The sequence below is a fragment of the Anas acuta genome, chromosome 2 (assembly GCF_963932015.1).
Source record: "Anas acuta chromosome 2, bAnaAcu1.1, whole genome shotgun sequence".
Taxonomy (NCBI): Eukaryota; Metazoa; Chordata; class Aves; order Anseriformes; family Anatidae; genus Anas; species Anas acuta.
The window spans coordinates 124,337,912-124,360,321 of NC_088980.1; the positions used below are offsets into that span (position 1 = coordinate 124,337,912).

Sequence of the window (22,410 nt, forward strand, 5' to 3'; positions counted from 1 at the left end):
ACCTGCTCATCATACCCTGCAGCTCATTTAAACATGCTCTGGATTTTCTCAGTAGCAGGAAAGTTGTGTTGAGAAATGATAGCACAGCTGGAACAGACTCTTGCAAACACCTGCAGTTTTACCAGAGGAAAACAATTTTAATCACTTGCCCCTGGACACATGCAGTCTCTTCACATATCATTGCACAGAAAAGCTTTTCACAAATATTTTAAAGTGTATTTTACTGTATCTTTTAACTATATTTTTTTCATATATATATTTTTTTCTATAAATCTCCGAGCTACATAAATGTACATATAAATACTTATATACATATATATATATAAACACACATATAAAAACACACATATACACCTATACATTTCCATAAATATTTATTGGCTTTTGCTCAACAGGTGTAACAAACTAAATTTTAAGTTTGAACATGCACACACACACACACACACACACATATATATACACATACTGGAGGACATTGGTACATTTTTTCTATTTTTTTCCCTCTACGGGACAAAGTATGAAATAAATTTATTGAAGAAAATTTTATAGTACATTAACATAGACAGGGACTTCTAAACCTACCTTTTAGAATATAATTTTTATAATACATTCAAAACAATAAGTTATTGACAGGTAGCAAATCATTAACTGTGTCACATGCTTTGCATATTGTTTTAGTTTCTGTTTGTGTTATGTCAGTAGCCCTTAGACTTTTCGTAGATTGCAAGTCTTATAAAAGTGTGGATGGAAAACCTGTGAATATACAAATCTACAGTTTTTAAAGTAAAAAATCAAATTATCCAGGGCCAGTATTAAGGTAAGTCTGCATTTTTAAATAGTATTTGAAAAGGATAATGAGAATGGAAAGTCTAGTTAGTAGCATTTTGTTGATTCTGCTTTGCCACAAACTGATTCTGTAAAATTATTGTAGTTTTTAGAGCACACATATTTATGTTGGCTAACAGACCGGGGACCAGATAACTGTGAATGATGCAATGATACAAGGCATTCTCTCCAGTAACACTTAATTGTACCCTACCTGGTGCATGAGACCATGCTGCTCTTTGAAGTGATGTCATGGACAAATGTAGGGGATATTAGAAGCTGAGATCTTTAACAGAGATTTCATATGCACCTGCAAACAGGCATTTGTGTTTGGTCTTGGAATTAAGACACTGGACTGCACTTTGGGGGATACAGATCTGTGAGTCTCTGTATAAGTCTCAGCTTACCTGATAGCTTTCTGTGTCACCAGACATGACTGGAGACAAACAGCATGGCAGCTGTTTGGACAGGTTGTGTGTCAGAGGTAGAAATCACCTGGCTCCCAGCTGCTCTCCATGCAGTTGTTTCAGCATCTGGATGGAGTCTGTAAAACTTTCATTCTCATTAGGGGTAATAAGGCAATAAGATAACTCCTGTTTGTGAAGTGTTCAGTCACAGAAGGATAGGGAGGTTGTAAAGACCGAGAAATCCAGTTACCCTAGTTATTCATGCCAGGTACAAAATTAGAGGCTATTTTCTGCCACTCAAATGTCCAGTCCAGTATTACTTATTAAATATGAACCTCATAGTGTTTGGATCCAGTCACTGACTTGCCTTTTACTGTCATGTTTTCTACAACAGTCAAATAGCGAACCTTTTTTTTTTTTTTTGAATCTGTTCTTAAAACCACGCATAATGTTCTTATCACAAAAAGGTGGTACATCAAGTTGCTGATTGCCATGTTTGTATGCAGAGTAAATAGTTTTCTTTGGAATTGTCTTGAAAAAACGCTGCTAATCAACTCGTAGGCTGATTCATACACAAGTTTGCAGATTAAGAAACATTCATAAAGACAAAGTTCAGTTTATGCTGAAGTTCACTGATGTTCACTTCCTAGAATCTGCCTGTACGTTGGATATAAATTGCATCAGTGATTTGAAAAAGACTAGTGCTGTTTTTGTTTTGTTTTATTTTTTTGAGAGGGTAGGAAAGGACAATTAAAGGATTCCAGCTATCCCAGCTGTGATATCACCTGACCTGACTGACCTCTTCTGGGCCAAGACATGAAATTGAAGTAGAAAATAGAATGTTTAGAGACCTAGCACCTATTTAGGCTGTTATGTCCCTACTGTCTTCTTTAGGAAATTAAGAGCTTAGGTTCCCTTCTGGGATTTGTACCTGAGTCAAAGTGTAGACAAGCCCAGTCAACAGAAGCTTAGAATAGTCATTACCTTTCCAAGGGTTTGTGTGATATTAACTGATTATGTCATTTCATTCTTCAGGGGCAGTGTGCCTAAACTAACAAAACTCCATGAGACCTGTCCCTGCCTGCCCTGCCCTGTCTGCCTTGGCACAGCTGTTCTCAGGGTACTGCCTGATGCTCTTTGGTGGAGGCATCACCCCAAACCTGGTGCTTTGGCATGTCCTGCATCTCATTCTTTGAAAAATTCTGCCAGCAGAATGTTTCCTAAGAAATGCGAACAAAACAGTGGATGCTGTGGTTCTAATGTTCACATCTTAGCAAAAGTGGAACTGAATGAGACAAAGATGTACTTCATTGTAGCGCCTGCCAAATAGTACAGGTCTGAAAAGGACCCTTACAATGTTAGGCAATCTAAACATAGGTTTGGACTGTGAACAAATTTCATCTGTGGCAGCTAGTGTGATTAGGTTATCTGCGTGTAGCTACTACTCACACAGCTTGGGAGATGTTTATCAAAGAGGTGTAGGCTGGAGCAGGCCTGAGTCCTTCCAAGTCTCTTTAACAGGTGAACTGCAATCCAATTCAGCACTGCATTGCTGCATCGGGACAAACAAACTCAGAAAGTAAAACTACGAGATGTATGCACACAAGCCCAGTCACCCAGCTGGAGGTGACCTAATGACGCATACTCTGATACAGTGGTGTGTACCCAAGACAGGAGTTCCCTCAGCCTTTTGTGCACAGTGACGGAGTCACTCAGAAGTCAAAGTGCTGGGAAGGAGTTGATCTTTTTTGTTTCCCTAATCTGGTTTTAAAATATTAGTAGGGGTAAGCTTTTTTCTTAGTATTTTGCTACTTTTAAGAATTGTCTCAGTGGCTGCTTGAGAAGGAGAAGAATTGCCATGGTTGGGAGAGTGACCGCCCTCAGGAGGTTCAGAGGTACAGCTTCTCTGGCACTGATTCTTCACAGATATCTCAGTACGTTCTGCATTTTGTTCTTGCTTGTTTAAATGGTCATGAAAATTGCTGTATGATAATTTAAAAATAAGTTATTGTTACTGATGATTTTCCTTTTTCTTCTTAGGTTTAGGAACCCATAATGAAGAATGAGTGAACCAGTTAAAAAGACAATTAGACAATTTAGATTTATGTTCTCCAGAACAGACATGCATCAATGAAGTTAGTTTAATATTTAATTCAAGAACACAGAAAAATGGAAGTCCTTTGGTTTTTATTCAGCTTGCCATGATAAAAATATGCAACCAACTTTTTTTTTTTTTTTTTTTTTTTTTTGCATAAAGGACAATGATCAAGCGTTATCATCAGGAAGAAGACTCTGTTGTAAGAAAGCATTTACTTTTAATCCGACTTTCTTCACATGAAATGAGGACAGAATGACAACAGCAACAATCTAACACATGATGAAGTATACCAAGGAGAATTTTATTTTTTTACTTTGTGGAATTATAATTTATATAGTTGATATAGGAGTGGATTTCTGGGTAGCCAGTAAATATTTCTATAAGGGACAATATACTTGGGCTATATTAATAATCAGTTTTAGATGTCTTTCATCACTAATAACTCAAATATTCAGTTACCAGTGGTTTAAAAATGACTGTGAAGATTCTGATCCTGAGAAGCTAAGATGGATTTTTCTGGTTCATTTCTTTCACTGTGGAATTTTTATAAGGTAAGCACTTTATTTTATTTTATTTTATTTTATTTTATTTTATTTTATTTTATTTTATTTTATTTTATTTTATTTTATTTTATTTTATTTTATTTTATTTTATTTTATTTTATTTTATTTTAAAATGAGAAATCATACTGCTTTTAGCCAGTTTATAAAGAAATCCCAGTGCCAGGTTATTATGTTAATATGGCTTCAGGGACACCGCTGGCATTAACAACAACTACTCCGCATAAGTGAATAAATTTTGTTTGCTTATGCCAGGAGTAAATTATGCCAGGTGTTGATGGAAATGTAGATTTTTTTTTCTTTTTCATTTGACCTATTAATAATATTCTATTTGATTCATCATCCTTTTGATAATTTTAATAAGATTGCTTTACAGAGGAATACTCTTGTACCCGATAAAGAAATGTAGGTTTTTAAAGTGATGTTAGGAAGATAATTTGTGTGGTTACATTAGTTGGAGTAAGTTACATAGCTGAAGTAAGAGGTAATATGTGAAATCAAAACTCTAACAAAACTTAGAAAACCACCAGAATTTGGGAAAGAAATGAGTAATTCAATACTAAGTAAGAATGCTTACTGCAGAGACTGAGTTATAGTGACAGGCACCTTTGTTTCCTGACAGGTGTATGTCCAGGAGTAGTTTAAGATACCATATGTTTAACATTCTTTCTTTAGCTTCTGTGGTAATGTTACTGTAAAATTATCATTATAGAGATCATTTTTGCTAAGATTTTACTTTTATTGTAAAACTGATTTGAAAGATTTTGATGAAAAGTCCTGAGGACCTGAATTTCCATTATTTTGTGTAAGTAACATTCAATAAACCTGAGCAGATATAGACTCCTCAGAGGCATTTAATAAAATGCTTATTTAAAATGCCTCTTTTAACTTCCTATATTTATGCCAATGTAAAAAATCCTCTAGTATACATGTTTCATTCATCTTATATTACCATGGATTAAGGAAAATGATGAAATTTCAACAACAATTAACTTTTTCTTTTGAATATATACATTTTTTTCCTTTTGTCCAACAGCTTTGCTTTTCTGCTACTCCTCTTACAATTCTAAAGTCTTAGACTTCACAGAGAAGTATTTACTGCCAGGTTTTATCTTTCTGATGTCAGGCAGTAGAAAATCTTAAAATACAATATTTCAAAGGAAAAAAATAAATAAATCCCTGTTCAGTTTCATCAATGGATTTGTATTCAAATCCATGGACATGGGTTGGTTCAAGTGAGATGTAAAAACACCCAGCCACAGGGACACTACCAGATTTTGCCTTTCAGAGATGATATCTCTGGGCCCACTGTGGCCTACTCCTTTTTGGCTATCTCCAAGTCTTGTCATCTTCAGGTTTGGCCATTCTTATTTTGCTGCCTACAAACCTTCCCCGTTGATATTTTTTTCTTCCAAAGTAAATTAAAGCCCTGACCTCAGCTTCTGGTACCTGATGATCAATGTTAAGCCAGAAACTACAGTGTCGTATGGTAACCCTCCCTTCTTCCTCTTTCTCTACCATGACATCATTCTCTGTAATCTGTATGAGACTGTAATTCTGGCTTGGTGTTACACACCCAGGTTTCCCCTAAAATCTCCTGCTGATTTGTGCCTATCATCTTTAAGACCTCTCCTTTAAATGTGAAATTTTAGGATTCAGATCCAAATTCTGATCATCTTCAACTCTTGGTTATGTAATCTTGACTAAAAAGCTGTATCTGTTCAAAGTACTACCTCTACACACATATTTTTATTAGATTAATTCTTACACTTTCCAATGAATACATCTTACCATGAATTTCTATAATTTCCAAATATCTTTCCCACAATTAACCCCATCTTCTTTTAGAGGTTTGTTAACTAGTAAACATAATTATGCCCTTTGCAGTGGCAGTGTAGCCATCTTGGTCACCTGTTCTCTATTGCACAAATAATGTTTTCTCCTGTGCTGCTGCTTACAGTTGGAAAAAAAAATCCAATTTGATATATATAAATTACAAAACTCTTTGAGCCACTCCTCAAAATTCATCAGTTTGATAATGCATACAGTAAAGTACAAGCTGAGAACAGCAAGCTGACACCTGTGCTTGTACCTGGTCATCAGCTGTTATATACTTCAATGGGAAGCATATAACATTTTTCTTAGGTGTATTCACGTGCACTTCCTTCCTGCCCTCCTTTGTCATCCAGTAAAGTTAGACAATGAGTATTTATTTTTATACTTATTTCTATAGTGAATACAGTCAAAACAGATATTGTCAGAAGTCAGGTCATAATTATTAAGGTGAACCTCACCAGGTTGTACTTTGGGGCAGGAACCTATCTTTCCAAACTACCCAAGAGGGAAACAGGGACCTAACTTGTAAATACTGACTCAGCCAGAGAACTTAGAATTCCTGAAATTGGAAGATATGAATACACCTTGCCAAATTCTCTCTCTCCTTCCAAGCTTCTCCTTCCATTCTTCCCTTCCTTTCTTCAGGTTTTGTAATCACACTATCAGTGCTAAGTTATAAATATTGAAATCACATGTGCGTACATATATGAACATAATACATATGTACATAAAATATAGAAATATTATACACAATATATAAATAAACATTAAAATTATTCCATATATAATAGTTATGTTTTATATGAAATGTTATTCTCTAAGAGGAGCTTTTCAAGACAAAATTGAGGTGTACATTAGTACACCTAAATACATGTACATTATTATATGTACATATATTAGCCACACTGACTAAATTTATTTTCATCCTGACCCATATAGATGGGTCCCACCGATGTCAATAGAGTTAAGAACAGGCTGCAGCATAACAACTGACATTAAGAAGATAACACAGTCAGTGAATGTGGAAAAAAGAAACATTTTCATGTGACCCTGTATGAATTCACTGACTTCTAGCAATTTGCAACATCAGTCAAGAACACTTGAGGAAGACTAAATTTTAGCAAGTAATAAACTTTTCTGTCAGAATAGCAGACCACAGAGGCAGCTACAGTTGCGATAGTGAAAGTTGCTATTGTGTCTCTTGATGCTTAAAAGAAGGATCATGATGCCCTACTTTAAAAAGAAGCAGATGAAAAAGATTTTTTTGCATATTTTTAAAGATGAATTCTAAATATATGAGAAATCAGAACAAATGCAGGTGCTCTTTTAAACGTGGTATTATTCCATGACATTAAAAAAAAAAAAACGTTATGAGAAAAATGTAGTTGAGCTAGATGATGTCCAGTTATATTTGTACAGCTTTCGCATGTGGTAAACCACACCCAAACTGAGTGGATCAAAAACAATGACTGAAGCTGGTAATGTGCCTCCAGCAATTTTATGTACAACAAGAAGATCTGCAAGACAAAGTAATTAGGAAGGTATTTAAGATATTTAGTCAGTGTGGTACAGAGTTAATTAAAGTGGAAGTTTTGTAATGCTACTTTAAGTGAGTTAGAAATCATAGAATAATATGTACTTGCTCACGTTTTCTCAAGAAAACTTTTCTGCCCTAAGGTATTGACATAGTCACATCAGTTTCCTGGACTTAATCCAAGCCTTTTGATACTTAGAAGATTAGGTTTAATGTGCAGCAGAGAAGAAATTCCCTTTGATTAAGGATTTATGTAATTCTGTGAACTGTGACTGCCTGACCAGAATTCAGAAGAGACAATTGTTGCTTCCAGGTCTCTCTCACTCTCTTCTTCCATGGAACTATGACTTTCCAACTGGCACCCAAATCCCCATCAGCGCAGTTTGGTGAGATGAGATGTGTACCGTAGTACAGGGACTGCTGTGGAAATTTTAAGAGGAAGCAGGTGACATGGAAGCACTGGCAAGACAGCTTGCCCGTGATGTTTGAAGCCATGAAGTAACAAAAACAAGTAGCTGTCACATTTGTGAATTTCCAGTCACATTTAGAGAGCCTGAGCCTTCCTAATGTTACAGGAGAATACAAGGAAATTTCATCCCTTAAGAAATGATGAGGAAACTGTAGGAGCAGCTCAGGAACAGAGACACCTGATCTGTGCTTAAATGAGTGTTTATAACAAGGAGTCCTAACATCTGTTCTCCACAAAGCAACACTACAAGGGCAGAAAACTTTTTTTTTTTTTTTCCCTATCAAAGTGAATATGATATTTAGAAACAATGATAATTTTTTTACTGTTCGCATATGACAATTATAGTTGTAAAGAAATCTTTTTTCATTTTGTCTTCCGAGTAGTTTGTATATTTAATAAATGAAAAAATCTTTAATGAGCTTAGAGAGGGAAAAAGTAAATGGTGAACAAAATGGCAATTTATCTGTATTATTGACACACAACCATGCCCATCTCACCTTGAGTTTAAGATGTAGCTCTATCTAAAGTATGTAATCAATCAAATATTTTAATTAATACATTTTTTATTCCAGGTGAAATAATTTTAACTTTTTTTTTTTCCCCTAATTTGTGAATATTGGAACAAAATGCTACTATGGCAATAGATATATTAATGTAGGAATAAAATGATGATGGGTTCAGAGCAGGTGCAGTGTTTAGGTGAATAGTGGTCATGACAAATGGAGAATACTGGAGCCTGACCTGTCCCTTAGTACAGAATGAACTCTACCCGTGGCTTTGAATGCACTAGTCCAATGCTAAGCCTAAAAGTTGACTACAGGTCCTTCCTAAAATATTGCTTACCAAATGGGCAGATGGTAATGGCAGTATAAGCTCAAAATGTCCTTATAAAATGAAAGATCTGTCACAGTGAACTACAGTGAGCAACAGAGACATGTGGAGCTCATGGGACACCATCTTGCTTAATACGTCATGGAAATATTTGGACTTTTACAGAAAAAACAATGTATTTTATACAATATTCAAAGTCAGAAGTGGACTAACCGAAGTAACTATTGCTAGTGAAAAATACTATAGCGTATCTTCTTTTAACAATAGAAACCTAGTATACCATGCTAGGCTTAGAAGGAATATGCTTCCGAAAACTGACAGGTGATTTCAGTTGTGCATCCAACTGAAATATTCTTTTTATAATATGTCTGTTCTTTGCCTTGCATATCATCTGTTGTCTCAGCTGTGAGCTCTGCAGCTCAAAATTTATGCAGCTGTTTTTCACTTCACAGGCAAACACAGGCTCTGGTGAATGAGTCCATGGACAACTAACAGATTGGTCTACCCAATTGTTTTTTCTTGAAAATATTATAAACTCTCCAGATGTTTACATCTCCAATGCAAGAACCAGATGTTTTGGTATCCTAATTGTTTTATAAACTGAAAAAGCTATAGAAGGCTTGCCAAGCAGTTTAGTTCTTTGCTTATGGGAGATTACTCAGAAAACAGTAAAATAAATACACAAAAGCATAAAACCAGAAAACAGTTTCCTTTGGGAGTAAATAATGGATCTAGAGCCAGCTGACGGAATCAGTGTGCAACCTGAGTGTCAGGGCTGCAGTCTGTAGAGTCTCTGTCGGGAGAAGGACAAAAGATCTTCCTCTAAGGCTCCTCAGTGGTGGCATAACTGCCTCACACCTTCTGCTGATGCTTCCAGGTTGCAAGCCTGGAAATTCTCGCTTTACATATAACATGCTTACTATTCCAGGAAATAAATCATGATTCCTCTAGTATGCACTTAACCCAGGACCTGCAAATCTTGAGTCTTTCACTTGTAGCAACAGAAGGGCCCCTGTCACTTTGTCCCTTTGGGTCAAGGGTTTTGGTCTTTAAAGATGGTGAAGGTGTTAAACTTCTAACATCTGGAGGAACCAGGAGTCTGTCTGAGCTCCTCCAGTAAACTGAGGTACTAAGTACTCAATACTGAGGTACTGAGCTGAGGTTACTGTTTGAGCAGTGAGCAAATGGGACTGTGCTTCAGTGCCAAACTGGGATGAGATCTGGGTGTCAAATGATCACCTGTACACTGTTTTCTATATAAAGGAAATGCAACTGCACAAGTTTCATGGGATTCTTAGTATATGTGTTCCTGTGAACAACCAGGGAATTGGGAATCTACAGCACTTTAGCATGAATCTTGAAGTCATCTAGGATGCAGTCTCAAGCAATGCTAGTAGGGGCCAGGCTAAGGGCATAGCCCACATGTTTGCAGACTTGCACAAATGTATGAGATAACCTAGTGATGGTCTGTGATGTTCTGCTTGATTTATCCTAAAACCAAATCCTAATGAATGATGCAGTCTTCATCATCTAGATGACTAAATTCTTCTGTCAAGAGGGAAGACCTTTAGCAATGTTTATGATATTAGAAAATTTGGCTGAATAACAGTGAATTTTCTTGAGGAAGGATGGCTTCTGTTATTGGATGTAGCCCAAATGGGTTCACTAGAGAAGAATATTAGAAGCTGAAGTGATCTGGGAAATGCAAAGGCAGAAATAAGGTTGAACGTGATGTCTGAAGGCTGTTAGGCTCAAAATTCTATTTATAGGCAAATACATTACTTGTAAAGCCAATAAATTATTATATAATTAAAATCTCAGTAGTTTATTCCAAGAATCATTATTAGTCTGGATCCATTTATTACTAGATAAGAAAAAATGCTTCTGTGCATAAAAAGTTTCAGTAGTAGTAATCCATTTAGAATTGTTATACATATTTCTTGCTTCCTATTCCCTTTTCTGCTGTTTTGCTCACCTGTCCTCTACTCCTCTAGATCCTGAGCTCAGCAGTTTCATTCTGGTGTAAGGGGGTATTGCAGTTACCAGTTTCTGGAGTCTTGATGGAAGGAATATAAGGTTCATGTCTATGGCTTCTTCTTCACACTAGGATTCTCTTTGGGACTTTTTTGTATATTTACATTTGGACTTTGCTTTCTCTTTTTATCTGCAGCTTATTATACATCAAAATTTAGTATCTATGGGTCCTTTAGTCATGTTGGTACTGGGTCTGGCTGGAATGTTAACTTTCCCGGCAGCAGCCCATACAGTGCCCTACTCTGTGCTCAAAGCAGCTATGCCAAAAGCCCACCGGTATCCTTTTGGATCCTTGAAGTACCCTCTCTTGAGATAGTCTATGCCAAGGATACATGGAGCCTAAAACCACCACAATGTTAGATGCTATTTCTTTGCTGTCTTTTTTACCCCTAAAACAACTTTCCTCTGTCTCTAGGTCAGCACTTCAGAATGTGAGTTTTAATGAGTAGTTTACAGCCTTGTTGTCTCCAATGCCAAGCTGTGCTATGCATTACTTTTCTGCACTGCATCTCAAGGCCTCTGTTATCAAACCAGGACTATATTTCTCTATACTACTCTACTTCTCTATACTCTGACATGTCTTTTGGTGGTAGGGGGATAGTTGGACTACATGATCTTGGAGGTCTTTTCCAACCTTAATGATTCTATGATTCTATGTCGTCATGTTAGTCATATATATATCATTCAAGATGGAGTATCTACTTGTAACTGTAACCCATATGAAAGTATGACTATACCACACAAAAACAAACAAAAGAGCCAACTGGTCAATTAGATTATTATTATTATTATTATTATTATTATTATTATTATTATTATTATTATTATTATTATTATTATTATTATTATTATTATTATTATTATTATTATTATTATTATTATTATTCCTGTGGCAAATTCAAGCTAAACCAAGCTTGGTGTAGCTAAAACAAGTAAAACAAAATTGCAGACAAGTCAAGAAAACTTCAAACAGAACAAGCCTGACAAGCATGAGTCTTGAGGCCTTGCAAAGTCAGTACAAAGCTCATGTCCCATTACTAGCAATGGCAGTGACTATTACAGTGCTTCAGTTACAGGGTCTAGTCTACAACCTTCACAACCAGTGCTACTAACCACTTGAAATGAGGTAACTGGAAGAAGAAATCAAACATTGCTTTGCTTCAGGGTGAGAACAGTTCAGCTGGCAAGAGTTCATTAGCTGTGAGAATCTGTTCCTCTGGAGTTGCCCCAATCTCATCTACTATAGACAGCATTACACACTACTTCTGGTTTCCAAAGCACTAGTGCAATGAACCACACCATTCCCCATGGCTGAGTGTATGTATGAGTCCATGAGGGACAGTGGAAATACTGTAATTTGCAGCAGCTGTAGTTCTGGTCCTACATCAGGCTGTGGACATTGTTCTGTTTTCCTAAACACGGCTTGTAAAAATTATCATGAACAAGAGCTGGTTCCTCTCTTAATCAAATGGTTTTTGATTAAAATTTATTTGTACTCTCCCTTGTGAGGTGCTATGCCCACCTTCATGCCCGAAGTAAAGGCCTTGAAAATAGGAATAAAAGCTAGGAATTATTTATCTCTAAGCATGGCATTAGAGAAATCCTGACTAGAAAAAGTTCTTTACTAGACATAATAATGCATGCCAGCCAACTGACTAACTAATTCTATTTATCTTTACATTTTCTGCTCTTTTAGAGGAAATTTTAATTTAGTCTTAATTGAAAATAAACCATAATTGTTCTAAAAGTCTTTCAGGTGCACTCATTTGCTAAGGGAAATGGCTTGTTCTTGTAAAATTACTCAGATAATAGAATCTGTAGTCCCAGGAGATCTGTGTCTTGACAGTAATTTTCTGAAATTAAAGTCTTCCTGGGTATTTAGAAAAGAATGTTTGAGTGATAATTTTTTTTCTTTTTTTTTTTTTTTCCAAAAATCCTGTTGTATGTTTGCATTTCATCGGTTGTTATCCTTGGGGGTTATAGTCTTATATTATATGCAGTTGGATATTCACAGCTGGATATTCACTAATTCCCTTAAAAGGATAGAAAAAAGGTGAATGAGTATCTCATAGACTGAGAAGAGATGCTGAGGGAATTTTCAGAAATACGTTATCTTTTAAGAAATAAAAAAATAACAATTGTAATCTTTTTTCCGGCAAGTCTCATTCTCTTCTAGTTGTTTTTACATTGCATCAGTATCAGTGGGCATAAATGATTATCTGATATCACTGATACCAGACAGATATCAGACTAGATCTTAGCTTAGCAGAAGGTATTGGACTACATTCAAAGAAAAGATGTGAATGGAGAATGAAATGGGAAAAGTCTTTGTTAGCTCATATAATTTTATAGAGTCATGCTTTCAAAAAACAGTCTAATCAAGTCTCTCTTTTTAATAGGTATTGGTTTGCTTTGAAGTATGGCTGCCAAGCTGCATTTAAACAAAACAGCAATGGAGATGTATCAGAAACAGACCATCCCAACTTCATTCAAAAACAAGCCATTGATATACTGGCTGATATTAACATGCTCAGGATATTCAAGACTTTTCTGGAGACCACACCACAGCTTTTTGTCCAGATTTATGTACTCATGGAACACAAAAACCATAATTTCTATCAATGTGAGTCTTTCTTTCTCTATGATTTGAAAGCTGAGTATTTTACCTAAAAAGATAACTCATGTTATTGTATAAAATTTTAAATGTACCTTGGAAAACATACACTGCATTGTATAATTGCTTTGCATTTAGTTATAATTTCTGTCTCGTAGATGATCCATTCTGCTAAATTCATGGAAATAAGGTTTCACTGTACCAAGTCGTTAATGTAAACATGATACATCATTTGAGAATAAGCTGTTGAATATCATTAGTGTATATATTTTAGAACCATTAGTGTGTGCTTGCCTATAGTTCTTTTAAAATGGCTAACTGGACATCTAGAAATTGGTAACATATTTAGAGCAGCCCTGTGACTTGTCACTATCCTCATCCATGCTTTACAGGTAAGGGAGAGAGTCATAAAAAAAAAATACACCAGCAGTGCAGAATGCCGTACGAGGAGTAGATATTGGTTTAACTCTCAGAAGCAGGAGAGCAGCTATACTATTTTCAGCTCTGAAGCTAGCAGCAGTATGTGCAAGACATTTACCTGCTCAGGGCTGGATTTTATCTAACCAAATGGAGAAACCTACATTGTTGTTTAGTGTTTTTTCATGGAGTTAAGAAGTACTCAGATGCAATGGTTAGATGAACCTCATCTTAAATATGACCATGTGAAGGGTCAAGTCTCAGTTATAGGTACCTACACATAAACATCCTAGCCTCAATATCAGTTTCTGAAACCAAAGTTTTTATGGGCTTTTTTCTTGCAATACCTTGTGAGTTTCTAAGGCACCCATGGACAGAAATGGAAAATATGACACAAAATTTTGGTGAAACCAGCAACAGCAAGAGATCCCAAATGGCAACAGATGCCTAGATTTAGGCAACTAAACTGAGCCTTATAATTAAGGTGACTTGTTCAGGAGCATGGAGGAAATATCATGTTGGTAAAAGGAAAGTGCAAAGAAATATGAACTTGGTCAGAACCTGTTCAAAACTTCAGAAATTTTAATGTAAAATAAATATATTTCTAATAGGTCTAACACTTATCCTTGTGTTTTGTTTAGATGCTGCCATTATTATGTCTTTCTGTGGTATTTCCTTTTCAACGGTTGATTATCAGGTATCATTACGAAAATCTCTGCCTGATAAAGAAAGATTTCGTGTACTTTCCAAGTTGGTGTATCTCTTCTATAAACTGCTTACCATCACTTCCTGGATACTCAGTATTTCACTGGTCACTCTACTAAGTGCTAGAAGTTCTGTAATTCTGCTGATACTTCTTTGGAGCTGTGGTTTTGCCTGGACTTTGAAACAACACACAACATTTTGCAAGTCTAAGGAGATGGAATTTCTGTACAGAACTATCATTGGAATCGTCCTGCTTTTTACCTTTTTTAACATAAAGGGGAGAAAAACAAAAGTTCCCGTTTCTATTTATTATGTTACTCACACCCTTGTAACTGTAGGCATTCTGCTTGTATATTGGTTTTGGAAACCCTCTGTTGTCAAGGAAATACATTTTACAATTGTGGGCATCTTAACTATTCTCTGTCTAGTGTTAGGTATTGTTTTTCTTGTTGTTTATTACAGGTTTTTTCATCCTACTTGTTATTGCAAACAACGGACATGTTTCGATGAAGTTGATAGAGGGGCAGGAGACAATGTGGAAATTGGTAGATTTCAGAATTTCATAATGCAATGAAGAGTATAGATTTTTATGTAGACTTCAAAACAAACACTTGCTGAACAGTCTTTGTTTTTTGTTTATTTTCACTAAGTAGCACTTAATGGCCCAGAGTTATTGGCTGTGAATAACCATTGTTTTTTTTTTGTGGTGCTTTACAAATCCTTTATAACATGAAAATTTTTCTATGTGCTGGTCAACGTTATTTTTTAAAATAGAAACAATTTATCCCTCCAACCCAATTCATTGTTTTAGTTTTAACCAATGCAAATAAAACAGGAAAAGCTAAAAGTGAATCAAATGAAAGATATAATTACTGGTGTATTCCGTTTATGTTGCTTCTGTTAAAAACAAGGCTTACTGGCTTATTCTTGCTGGAAGGAAAGAGGAGTGCATTTGAAATAATCAGGGGCAGCAGTCTGTTAGTTGTCTGCTTTTTCCCATTACTGTAAAACCTGCAGTTTTTCTTTAGATGAGCATAGCTACAAAAGTCACTGACTTTTCCTTAAATTTTCCCTAAAGAAGAATAGTTTTGATTTATGGTCCAATCACTGTCTTGCCACTAGGAAATCTGGGGAGATATTTTAAAGCACTTTATCTTCTAGGTGTTTTAATGACTCCTTTATTGCTTTTGTTCTGCTAGTCTTTCACACGCCCTTTTGTGTTTAGGAGTGATGCCACTTTATTGTTCTGGATTATAATAGCAGCCTGAATGATTTATTGATAGCAACAGGATTCTCAGATATAAAGGAAGAATCTTCCTTGAAGCTTTCCTCTCCTTCAAGCTCTAAAATGTAATAATTTAAACACTGGTTTCCACTGAAAGAAGAGGAGGCTAGGCGTGCAGTGGTACAGCTTCTTTTGTCTTTGTCACTAGAGAAAAGTGGAAAGGGAACCAACTGTTCTTTTTGATACATTACATGTGCAGGAGGTGACAGTGAGTAGGGTTGAGAAGTGATGAAATAACCAGCTTGTGCATCAAATTTTTTTGGCAGAAGGCAGAGTGAAACTAGACAACATTTCATTCTAATTTTCAAATGCTAAATCAACAACAGTAAATGCTGTACAAGAAAATAAAATTCATACCCACTATTTCATCAGAATCAAAACCTAAGGTGAAGTCTTTCAGAGCTGCTGGTTTTACAGCTGAGTTACGGAAAGTGGGCCTCATTCTTTCTCCTTCTTTTCCAATAATTTACATTTGCAACTAGAATAGCCACAGGCAAAGGGAGGAAATGGGTCTTGAGAAAAGAGACTAGAGATAAGCACAGCTGATAAACTTTGCCAGGAACAAAATCTGTTAGCATTATTGATTGACAGAAACATCCCTGACATTTTGGGGGAAGGGCTGATGCTCTGGTTGATAGGTTGCTGAAGAGCTGATTTCTGTGCCTTTTGTGTCAAGTCCAAGGACTGCAGACCACTTTTTGATTGTTACCCTTCTAGCCTGAGCAGAGCTCAGTGAATTTTTTGAATGTGCTTTTTCCTGTTGCGTTGTCAAACCAATTGCTTCCACACTTCTCTTCACCAAACCAACCATCATTTACATCTCCTTAATCCCATTCCAGGAAATTAATTGCTAAATGTATAGCTTGGACTTCATGGTCTGTCTTTCTGATCATACACATGAAAAAACAATATAGTGAGAAGAATTTACTTCTAAAATCCCTCAGTCACCCACTTAGGGGTGACTAGAATGTCTGTCCAGAAGGTAGAGAAAAAAAATCACAATCCACGAGAAAGAGATAAAAAAATAAAAAGCACAATCCATGAGACTTGAGCAATATTTTTTCTCAAATGAGTACATAAAAGAGCACTTTTGTTTCTCTTTACTCTGGAAAAAAAAAAAAAAAAGAAAAGAAAAAGATTTATTTGCCTTGCAAAGGCTGCAAAAATAAGAAAGAGCACAAGGCTCCATCCTTCTTTATGCATCATGATTGTCCCAAGTTCTCCCTTATCTACAGAGTATTTATTACTGGTGTTGGTGCTTTTGGCAGCAAAATGCATGATTTTAGACTGAATATACTCTTAGTTTTCTATGAGAAAATAGGATCCTAAATATTCAAGACTAAAATCCCTTTATTGCTTCCTACACATTCATTGTTCATCTGAAATCTTAGGAAGAGACTAGGGTAAGGCAGGGTGGAAAAGCAAGAATACTATCTCTATCTTGCAGATTTTTTTTTTCTGTTATTTGGAAGAAGACCTCAAACTTTGCACATTATCTTGGAAGCAAATCTTTGGGGAAATATGAGCTTCTGAGAAGCCTGAGCATCGGACTTTCAGCCCCAGGGCCTCCAGGTTGTCTGCCTGCCTGCCAGATGCCAGGAATCTGGAGCCTGAGTTGTGCTGGAGGAAGGTTTCTGGTGAAACAAAACAAATTTGTCTTGGTGACCTTTTTTTTTTTTTTCTTTTCCTCTCACTGAACTTACAAATTCCAACTAAAAGCAGTTTGTTGTTGTATCTCTGCCCAACTCTTAGCACTCATTTTCTTTCATGGGAGAAAAAATGCATGTTGAACTGCCTTCTGTTGTTCTCCTTTTTTTCTTCGTATGTCTTATCGTTCTCTCTTCTACACTATGGAAGAAGAAAGCTACATGGAAGTTGAGTTGGCAACAAAGGCATCTATGTGGCTATTTATATTACACTAATACAAACACACGCAAACCTAATTACTTAAGTTTCATTTCCCATTTTATGCCTGTAAATTCTAGTGGATATAAATTCAACCTTATTCTAAATCTTGGAATGGATCCTTTGGGAAATCACACAGATTATTTTCATAAAGCTTAAACAGATCTTCAGTATCCTGCTACAGGTACTGTGAGCCTCTCTTTTGCCATCATCAGTCACAGAGCCTTCGAGAGAAGTGAATTCCTGTTAGCTTATCCCTTTCTTAACTTCTAGACTTCTATTTTTTTTTCCCCAGTTCAAATATCCTCTCTTTCTTGTTCGAAATATTCTCTTTGATTATAGTTATCAAAATGGCTTCTCATTCATTTGGTCATTCTAACCCACTGTAGCAGGGGGTGGGAAATGCAGGGAAGCATATGAATTGATTATAGACACGTTTCATACCATCAGAGGCCACTTCAGACAAAACAAACAAACCCCCACTTCACCTAGGTGTAAAGTTCAAACAATAGATTTTTATATGTCCTTTCTGTTCCCTGACTACTCTTAAACTTCAGCTGCCACTCAGTTCATGCATTGTGCCTGACCTTGTCATTTTAATCTAACTGCAAATTGAAAACAAATGTTTTTTTTTTTTCCTTTTTTTTTTGTTTTGTTTTGTTATGTATGTCCATTACATCTTACAAGAAGTATTTTAATAAGTTAAATAAAAATAATAAACAGTTTCTTCCTGTTTTGACTACTGTCAGACCTGGGTAAGAGGGACAACATTCAACAGAATTGTTTTAATTATCCTACTAATATTCAATGTGCCATTTGATGGCATTGGTGAGCTCACCTGATGTAGCACAGATAGCACTGATTTATGAAGCCATAATTGGGTTTCCAATAAACATTTGTCAAAATAATGTATTCATTCAAACCAAAGCCTTCTTTATTTATTCATATAAAAGAGCACTTAACTTTCAACAAAGAATTGCCTGCCATCAAAAACACTCCATAAATGGAGGAAATTTATGAAGACACAGTACCAGAGGGTGATCAGTGGAAGACTAAAGTTCACTTTAACCCTTCAGAGTGCTGAGTCCCACCTCTTGCTTGTTACTTGGACTATATATACTTCTTCTTAAAAGTCCAAAGCCCAGACATTAACCTTTGTATATTTATATATTAAAGTACCAGCTCTCTTTTTACCATAGAGTTTTACATCTCAAAGACTGTTTCAAAGCTAAGATCTCTCATTTTTATTACGTAGCGTAGAAGCATGCACACATCTCAAAGGCAGCTGGTTTTAGATTTACCTATGTTTTGCCCCAAATTTTTACCACGTACATATTCTTCTAAAAAAGGATAGTTTAAGGAGTTGTTTAACTTTCAGGAGGTTAAACAACTTATCTTGTCTGAACCTGAGCCAACACATGTACTTGTCATTCATTCCAGCTGAAGAATTTTTCTGTTCTGTCTCTCTGTGCACTTCTGTATTTCCTAGAACTTTAGCTTTAATTTACAGATTTTTAACAGAAGAATAGCAAAATAACTAGGCTGTACAAGTGATATATGAGTGAAGTAAAGATGGCCCATTAGGATGCATCATCACCAGAAAAAAATAAAATATTTTGCCTCCAATTGTCTAGCATATAACAAATAGGAGTCATGGTGAAGTTTCCCACTGTACGGGTCTTACATTCATTAGTGAAATGCATGCCTTGGTGGGATAAGTAATGATGTTTTAAACTTACCTTAACCTGTTAACACCTATTGAATCTACAAACTGCACTGGCCTTCTGGTGATTACATGTTGATTCTAGGTTATATATATGTTTCTATTTTCAGTTAACTTTTTTTTTTTTTTTTTTTTTTTTTTTTGAGTGCATACAGCTGTAAATAGTAGAGCAGAATGAGAAAGGATAGGAAGACACATTCTGAGGCGCTTTCATGCCTCAGAAACTCATTTAATTGATTTTCCTAATCTCAGTACAAGGTTTTGATCTTTATTGCTATTATTGTTATTATTACTGTCTCTTTGTCCAGAAGTCCAGGATGACAATTCATGGAAGAATATGTATCTATTGGAACACAAATAAAACAAAAAGTTGGTAGTAAGTTCCTTTTGTAATTTGCCTGCTCAACAGTTACCAGTGATCATAAGTCTCTCTGATTAAGCACAGGTATTTTTTTAATGAGAGCCTACAGACATCTTGGAAAAGAGATGTTTACCCATTTGGGAGTAGGTCAACTGCTGAGAATCAAGGTATAAATGTCCCTGGACAAATCCTGGCTGCTGTGATAGAGAATGTAAATGACAAAGCTACACGTTCAAAGGTCACTTGCAAAGATGAATGCATGATGATGGAGAGGAAGACAGAAAAGAGACAGTTTGAGCTAGCGTTTTTCAGTCTTTTTCCACATAGCACGCTCCACACACTAGATCAAGTTTAATATCTGTTGTACTGTAACAGCAGAAAGGGACCTCAGATGTCGTACTGTAGTTTGTCTTAGAGGAACACTACTGTGCCATTCCTGGCAGAAACTTTCTAAACTGTTCTGAGAAATACAACATCCCAGGCACTCTCTCACAGATCTTCACAGCCTTGTTGGCCAGAAACATGCTATGTCCAGACTCTGTACTGCAGTCTGAGCCCTTTGTTTTCCTCCCTGCCTTGCAGAGCAGATGGTTTTCTTCTTCTGAAAAATCGTATTTTACATATTTACATATGTAAGATCATTATCACATTCTCAAGCTTCTCTAAGTGCCAAAAACACAAAGCCACTTAATTGTGTGCATCCTATCTTCTAGACTGCCAGTCCTTCATGCTGCTTTCTCTTCCAGTTGATCCATTTCCTCCCTGAAGTGCAGCACCAACAATTCTGCAGTACTCTAGTGCTGCTGAATACATGTATATCAGATACATTACTTATGCCCATGTGCTATATTCCTATTTTACATGATAATTCCAGCTTTTGTCTTTTTAATCATAGAATGGCTTGGGTTGGAAGGGACTTTAAAGATCATCTAACTCCAACCCCACTGTCATAGGCAGGGATGTCACCCACTAGATGAGGTTGGCCAAGGCCCCATCCAGCCTGGCCTTGAACACCTCCAGGGATGGGGCATCCACAGCTTCTCTGGACAACCTGTGCCAGTGCCTCATAACAGTGAAGAATTTCCTCCTAATGTCTAATCTAAATCTGTCCTATTAGTTTAAGGTCATTCCCCCTTGTCCTATCATTATCTACCTGAGTAAAGAGTCTTTTTCCATCCTTTTTATAGGACCCCTTTAAGTACCGAAAGGCCACAATGAAGTTTCCCCAGAGCCTTCTCTTCTTCAGGCTGAACTTGATGACTCTGATCATCTTTGTAGCCTTCTTCTGGACTCATTCTAACAGGTCCACACATTTCTTGTGCTGGTGGCCCCAAACCTGGACACAGTACTCCAGGTAGGGCCTCACTAGGGCAGAGCAGAGGGGGACAGTCACCTCCCTTGATCTGCTGGTCACCCCTCTGGTGACGCAGCCCAGGATGAAGTTGGCCTTCTGGGCTGCAAGCATGCACTGCTGGCTCATGTCAAACTTTTTGTCCACCAGAACCCCCAAGTCCTTCTTTGCAGGGCTGCTCTCAATGATTTTTTCTCCCAGTCTGTGCTCCTGTCTGGGATTGCCCTGACCCAGGTACAGCACCTTGCACTTGGACTTGATGAACCTCATGCGGTTCACGTGGGCCCGCTTCTCCAGCCTGTCCAAATCCCTTTGAACAGCATCTCATCCTTCTGTTGTGTTAACTGTACCTCTCAGCTTGGTGTCATCTGCAAAGTTGCTGAGGGTGCACTCAATCCTATAATCTATATCATTGATGAAGATATTGAAAAGTCCCAAGACAGACCCCTGAGGGACACTGCCCATCAGCGACACCTGGACATAGAACCAGTGACCACTACATCTTTAGTGAACATTATTCAGCTGAAAACTGAATTTACCTGGTTGATGTTATGCTGTGTATGATATTGCCAATACGGAGACTGTATTCTGTTGATAGTTTTGTTAACTATCAGGTTTTCATTACACTGTTTGAACTGAATGAAAATGCATAGTAAGAAGAACAAATACTTTTGTAATCTGGGCTCTGGACAATGGTGTCATACACTAGGTACAACTGAACCTGAGAAGATACTGCAGGTCTCTTTGCTGTATGCAACCAAATTTTTAGGTTGTTTTGCAATGCTAAAGTCATTCCCAAACTTAAAATTAAAAGGGTAAATCTTATTCAACTGTCAGTTGCTTTTGTCTGCACTCCAAAGCAGCACAACAGTGTCTCACACAGCTTTGTGCTGATTTGCCCATCACAAGCATGCAGCAGAATTATTTGGGTGATGCTGGTTGTAGGTTGGGATTTCTCTCTTTTATTTATTTATTTTTTTTTCCCATAGATGGCTAATTCAATTTGAACCTTAAGTTGCCTTGGGTCCTCTACAGAGAGAAAAAACACACCCAAATGACAGTCATTTTGTCTACCCTGCCACCTGTCTAAGATTGGATCAATCTCCTTTAGAGAAGTCCTTTCCCATTAACTACAGAGGGGATGATGACCACTAGCTTTGAAAGGGCACAGTTTAGGTAGGTAAGGTTAGGTGACATAATTTACTCTTTGTAGCTCTACTACGAATAGCAGAACTGCAGTAAATTGTCAGCAAGTTGTCTATATAAGGAGCATAGGGATATCAGTTGATTATTTCTACCACTGAAAAGCTTAAAACTGAATGGTGGGAGTACAACTTTCTCCTATAGACAGACTTTTCTGAGATCCCTTGAATCTCATCTGCTGTTTCTGCATAATGGGTTGTGTTTACTATTTCAGATTGCCTCATTAAATCCTTCACACTATTTCTGAAGATA

General features: G+C 36.6%; 1 protein-coding gene across 7 annotated transcripts; it reads left to right on the forward strand.

Annotated features, from left to right (window-relative positions):
- The first annotated feature begins 628 nt into the window (after nucleotides 1-628).
- Nucleotides 629-15,199, forward strand: XKR9 (XK related 9). 7 transcript variants are annotated; one of them, XM_068672062.1, is made up of 4 exons: nucleotides 629-817; nucleotides 3,273-3,881; nucleotides 12,994-13,217; nucleotides 14,267-15,199. In XM_068672062.1, the coding sequence occupies exons 2-4, from the start codon at nucleotides 3,607-3,609 to the stop codon at nucleotides 14,902-14,904; spliced, it is 1,137 nt and encodes a 378-aa protein (XP_068528163.1). In that variant the 5' UTR covers nucleotides 629-817; nucleotides 3,273-3,606; the 3' UTR covers nucleotides 14,905-15,199. The 7 variants fall into 7 exon arrangements, with proteins under 7 accessions (XP_068528163.1, XP_068528165.1, XP_068528164.1 ...); XM_068672064.1 differs by having other exon boundaries at nucleotides 630-817; nucleotides 3,490-3,881; XM_068672063.1 differs by lacking the exon at nucleotides 629-817 and adding an exon at nucleotides 824-3,127.
- Nucleotides 15,200-22,410: the final 7,211 nt, after the last annotated feature.

Coding starts and splice junctions, on each gene's coding strand:
- XKR9 (XM_068672062.1), top strand. CDS start 3,607: ATGATGAAGTATACCAAGGAGAATTTTATTTTTTTACTTTGTGGAATT. Junction 3,882..12,993: donor CACTGTGGAATTTTTATAAG/GTAAGCACTTTA, acceptor TCTTTTTAATAG/GTATTGGTTTGCTTTGAAGT. Junction 13,218..14,266: donor AAACCATAATTTCTATCAAT/GTGAGTCTTTCT, acceptor TGTTTTGTTTAG/ATGCTGCCATTATTATGTCT.